Consider the following 6,000-nt stretch of genomic DNA (forward strand, 5'->3'; position numbering starts at 1 on the left):
TTATATGGATCTTCTTTAACTTTATTGGTAAGTTTTTTTTGTTGAAACGGGATGAATGGAGTAACATATTCTCGATATAGGGTAACTACAAAACTAATTCATTGGCTAGGGTGAAATTAATATAGTGTCATAAATTTTGTTATCGAAAAACATCTAAAATTTGTTTTTAATGAACAGTGTTAATTTACAAAATAATGACATTAATTTTACATTATTAAAAATTAAAATATCAGTAAAGTAACAATTGATATTAACTAAAATTGGTGTTATGTTTTATAAGTGTCAGCTGAGAATAGTTGAATATAATATTAGATTTTCTTTCGACACTTGTTTTTATTAATAAATTTAAAATATTATATTATTTAAATAAATACTATATATTAAAGATAGAACATGAAATCATTATTATTCATTATCACTAATATTATTAATAAATTTGAAGTGAATAAGAGGATGATTAAAATAATAGAATGTTGAATTAATTTTGAGATGTTGAAAAAAAAATACATATAAAATTGAAATTGTGCGAGAAATGTAATTAATAAACTAATTTCACAAGTTTTAAATATATGTAATGACAAAAATATTGACTATATGATAAGTGCATATTAATAACGACATTAAAAAAATGTAGTTAAGTAATGTGTAGATATTATAGTAGATAGAATTTCTTATGTTGTTGCACAAGTGTTACATTTAAATTTATCATTCTCACATATTAATGTTAGTGACAATAAAAAAGAATATGTAATTAGAAGATGTAATATATAATATTTATTTAAATAATATAATATTTTAAAGAAAAAAATATTCTTACACTGATATAAAAAGATACTACTCCTATTTTAAATTTACTAATTTATTAATAAATACAAGTGTTGCAAGAAAATAAGCCTACAAATATCATATATACGAGTGTCACTTATACTACGTGATATAAATTTTAGTTAGTATTGATTGTTACTTTATTGATATTTTAATTTTTAATAATATAAAATTTATGTGGATATTTTGTAAACTAACATTGTTTATGAAAAAAAATTAAATGTGTGTTGGTAACAAAATTTACATAGGAAGTTTTAGATTAACAAATTTTACTTTCAATAGAGGTTAAAAAAATACTAATCTAATTAACAAACAACAAATTTGGTACAATTATACGGTGAAAAATAAATTCAAATAAAAAAACAACTACCAATTTACATTTTAAGCAAAACAATACAATCTTAAAGAGTGTTTTTTTTTTTTTTTAAAATTATACTTTACCTCATTTTTTTCCCTTCATATGACAATGATTTCTAGTAAAGTTTAAAAAAATGTTGTAAAATATTACTACAAAATCTCTTTTGTCAATCACAAAGTAGAAATCAATCTTTGAAAGCATAAATAAAAGGAAAATAGAAATCACTAGCTATCACATGTCTTGGACAGTTCTTCTTTTCTTACATTAAAAATAGAATTCATTTTCAAAATAGTTTATGTTGTTTATTAAAACAGTAGTAAATTTTATTTATATTGGACATTATCTTTTATTTTAAATCGTGTTCTTACATTTTAATTTATTTTCTTTATATAAAAAATATATAAATCTTTATCTTTAGTCATAATATATATTTTTTGTTTTAATTTTTACATAAAAGAATACAGAATTATTATTATAGTTTCAACAGATAATGAGAACTAAAATACACAGGAATTGTAAATTTTTTAATACATAGATTAAAATATATAACTTTTTATATAAAAATTAAATTAAATATACAGAGTTTAGTATCATTAACATTAAATATTTCAAAAATATGTTATATTTGAGGGGAACATTATCAAATATAAAATATTATTTATTTGCCAATTTTTTTGAAAAATATTAATACATCCATCTTACCAAACATTATATAAATTACTTGGATTGGAACTTTACGCCAATTTTATCATAATAAATCAAAAGAAACCTTTTTTTATATAAAGTTTAAAAATTACAAATAATAAAAAATGATAAACATTATAGATATTTTCATATATTTTTTATATTTTTTCAAAAATTTTCTAATAATGTGATCATATGATGTTTTCCAAGAGTATTCATATACAATATACTTCTTTTTCAAAGAACAAATTTCATAAACATTTTCTTAAAATGTAAACTAATTACACCAAATAATTTTACAGAATTATTTCAGCTGCGTTAATTTCTAAAATTATAATTCGAATTCTACGAAAAAAAACTTTAAACCCAATATAACATATCATTTATCATGCAATATAAAATTATTTGAAGCTCATGTTTATTTCAGAACAAAATTGCACAAAATTAAACCCTGCTTCTATGCCCTAACTACGCCATTGCTGAGTTAGGGCTTCTCTATTCCGTTCTCTGCTTCAAATCAGCGTCTCAATTTCAACAATCGGAGACACCAAACCTCTGAATAAATCGAAAAACTGAAAACATTTGTTTGGTGACGATGACATTACGCTATGCAATGGTGTGTTCTTCGAATCAGAACCGAAGCATGGAGGCTCATTTCCTTCTCAAGAAGCATGGTTTTGACGTGTGTTCTTATGGAACTGGTGCCCACGTTAAGCTCCCTGGCCCCTCCCTCAGAGAACCCAATGTCTACGACTTCGGAACACCATACAAGCACATGATTGATGACCTTCGCAGAAAAGACCCCGAACTGTATCCTCTTGTTTTCTCTTTGTTTTCTTCTACCCTTTTGTGTTTTTTGCCCGAATATGAAATTCTAAACTTGTGGGGTTGCTTCAAATGAAGAAAGTTTAGGTTTTTTTTTTTGTTGCAATAGTTCACTTTTTGATCTGTTAGTGTTTTTCATGGTGAATTGAATGGGATACTAAGGTTCTGTTTGGATAAACAGTAAACTTACTTGACTAAATCTTATTACATGCATAAATTGGGTGAAATTTACTGGAATAAGTTAACGAGAACTTATTTCCGTAAGCTGGGGGGTTTGGAAAAGGTTATGAAAATAGCTTATATGCTTATTTCAATAAGCTTAGAGCTTAAAGAATAAGCACTTTGCATTGTAAGGAATTTTATTGTCAAATTTATAGGATAAGCTATCATACGAAAAGAACTTATTGAATAAACACTCCAAATGCATCCTAAGAAGCCAATTGACATGAGTTAAAAAGAGTTTACCAGAGTTGTAAGATATTTTTATAAGCTTCTTGCAAGCTTTTATTTTTTGGTCAAATTATAAGCTTAAGTAGATGAATGCATGCACTAGTGTATGCTGTTTATGTATCTATCTATTGTTGGACTTTTGTGTTGGCTTATGCCTTTACTTTGCACTTGTGTTCTTGTTCCTTGTTGTGTGTGGTGTGGTGAATGGATGGAACCTTTACTAGAGTGCAGCTACAAGCGAAATTCAATCTTGCCAATGCTTAAAAGAAATTCGACAGTCAAATTGGCGCCCCAACGGTGGCAAGAAAATGCTGCTGATGGCTCTTTTGATGTGGTATTTACATTTGAAGAAAAAGTATTTGATATGGTTGTTGAAGGTTAATTTTCTTCCTGATTCGTTTCATTCTGTTTTCTGATTGTTGATTGTTCTGATGTAACTGAATATAAAATTGGGTTGTAGGATATTTGAGTTTGAGTAACTTTTAGATGGATTTATACTTTGCTAGCTATATAAACCTTCTTCAGCTTTGCATTACGTTGGTCAATAAGCCATGCTTGGGTTTTAAGCTGAGATGTCTATCAGTAGTGTTATAGGGAAGTTTGAAAGAGATATTTCATGGCCCTGATTTTGGAGTGGATTTTGAACTAATTAAGAGAACAAGAAAGATGGGTGTTTGCACCCCCAAATTTGTGAGGAGGTTGCAATATCATTTTTTTTCTCTCCCCTTGTTCTTATCAGCAGAGTTGCAAATGCAGTGAACTACACTAATATTCTGTGTTCACATAAGATAATGTTTTATGGCTGTTGGCTGATCTCTGGTTGTTGTTAGGCATGATAATTTTTTAATTAATTATTTAAAGTATGATTTGCCTTACAAAAAATTTTAGTTGCAAGATTATAGAGTTGTGCATACTTGATTGCTTGATGTTTCGTATTTTTTAGCATTTTATTATATTTTTCTAGTTTTGGCTAAAGTTATTGTTTAATTGAAATTCACAAAGCTGTCAAGTTATTTTCAAAGTCCTTCTATGAATATTGTTGTGTTGTCTATCTAGTAAATTGTCTACCATATGGAAAGTTTAGCATATGGACATGTGAAATGAAGACCATATTGCCCAATGGCTCTGCAGTTATATCATACTTGTGTTTGACAGCTATCTAACTTCAACAATGTGCAGATCTCCACAATAGAGATCAAGTTTTAATGAAAAGTGTGCTGGTAGTCAACTTGGAGGTAAAAGATAATCATGATGAAGCAGCGGTAGGAGCGAGGCTTACTTTAGATCTATGTCAGGAGGTTTGTCTCTCTTGCAACACACATTTTCTTTGTATTAATAGTATATGTAAACTTCTGTTTGACTTCTTGAGAAGCTTTGAATGTGGGAGATCAATGCAACCAGATGGGATAATTTGAAATGCCCCATAAGAATTTGAGCAAATTACATTCAGTCTCTCTGAGGTTTAACAAAATTTTGCTTGACACCCTTCCTTTATTTTACATTACTTTAACCTCCCCTGACTCATAACTGCATAAGAAATCAGGGATGCTCTGAAATCGATAAGGGTATGCAGTGTTATGTTACATAAATTAAGGGGGTTTTGTGTAGGGCGAAGAAAAGGTGTATTGGGTGAAATTTTGTTAAACCTCGACGCACGGAATGTAATTTGTCCTAAGAATTTTACATGTTCTGATATGAAGATGACCCCTTTTTTTACTTTCTCTTAAATGTTTTTATGTTTCATAGAATGAAAGATATATTTTATGCATAGATTGAAGCTGCTGAGTCATGGGAGGAGTCAATTGATGACATTGTTGCTGGTTTTGAGAAACAGCATCGGCGGAAGCTTTTGTACAGCATCTCCTTCTACTAAACACATCCCAGTTTCCCTAGAAAAATAATTGTTACGCTAATTGAATACTTAATGTTTTGATTAAGCATAACATTAGTTTTTGATACCAATCAATTCCAAGAATGAAAATGAAACAGCAAAATGAAAAAGAAACATTGTGTGTATTATTGAAATATTAAGGAAATTCAGTAGCAAAGACTACTGCACTGAGCCAAATAGAAGTCTAAGACTAGGGTCAATTTTAACACATCTTAACTATGCCTAATAGTTTAAAATTAATTTTGTAATTTACTTTAAAACAAGTTGGTCCTTAGCCTTAAAGAGTGTGTTAAACTATAATACATTTCTTAAACAGAAGTATAGCTAATTAAATGTCAATATGATTTTACTTGTGCTAGCTTGTTTCTGTAATTTTTTTAGCATCATGAGGGATCATGTTGGAGTCTTGATGTAAATTGAATCGATTTTGTCTGGCTCCCTGTTCTGTTTTGGGATTGTAAAGAGCAGATTATTGGGGAACATTTGAATGGTGTAGTTCATGTAAATATTAATGATATTGTTTCAGTGTCTATCAAATTTTCTCATGGAGAGCGTTAAAAGTAAAACTTGGATTTTGACTATTTAAAAATTGTTGTATGTAATAATTTTTACCTTATAGTTAATTTGTTCAACTTAAGTGACTGCCTAATGAGGGAGATGAGTTTTTCTTTTCAAAGGTTCATAGATAAAAAAAAATGTTTAACGACATTTATGAGTAAAATATGTTAAATAATGAAAGTATTACAGAAATGCATAACACACATAAAAGAAAAGCAAGTATATACAAATTAAACTATTTTAACCATCCTAAGCATTATAAGTACAATAAAATCAAAATCAAGAACAAATGCAAAATAACAGAAGGAGACTTTATCATCTCGTGTAGGCAAAATCAATGGAAACTTTGTACTACGATGGACCTTCCTGTAAAGGTAGGCCCATTACATCATTGTGAAAAATAAAATAA

The 6,000-nt window shown here is 28.2% G+C and overlaps 1 protein-coding gene across 2 annotated transcripts; it reads left to right on the top strand.

Moving 5' to 3' along the window:
- The first annotated feature begins 2,292 nt into the window (after nt 1-2,292).
- LOC113867093 (RNA polymerase II subunit A C-terminal domain phosphatase SSU72) lies at nt 2,293-5,561 on the top strand. 2 transcript variants are annotated; one of them, XM_027502088.1, is made up of 4 exons: nt 2,293-2,677; nt 3,374-3,519; nt 4,322-4,440; nt 4,914-5,561. In XM_027502088.1, exons 1-4 carry the CDS (start codon nt 2,463-2,465, stop codon nt 5,013-5,015), a joined length of 582 nt encoding a protein of 193 aa, XP_027357889.1. In that variant the 5' UTR covers nt 2,293-2,462; the 3' UTR covers nt 5,016-5,561. The 2 variants fall into 2 exon arrangements, with proteins under 2 accessions (XP_027357889.1, XP_027357888.1); XM_027502087.1 differs by lacking the exon at nt 4,914-5,561 and having other exon boundaries at nt 4,322-4,857.
- Nucleotides 5,562-6,000: the final 439 nt, after the last annotated feature.

The sequence above is a fragment of the Abrus precatorius genome, unplaced genomic scaffold (genome assembly GCF_003935025.1).
Source record: "Abrus precatorius isolate BTA unplaced genomic scaffold, Abrus_2018 Scaffold5, whole genome shotgun sequence".
Lineage (NCBI taxonomy): Eukaryota > Viridiplantae > Streptophyta > Magnoliopsida > Fabales > Fabaceae > Abrus > Abrus precatorius.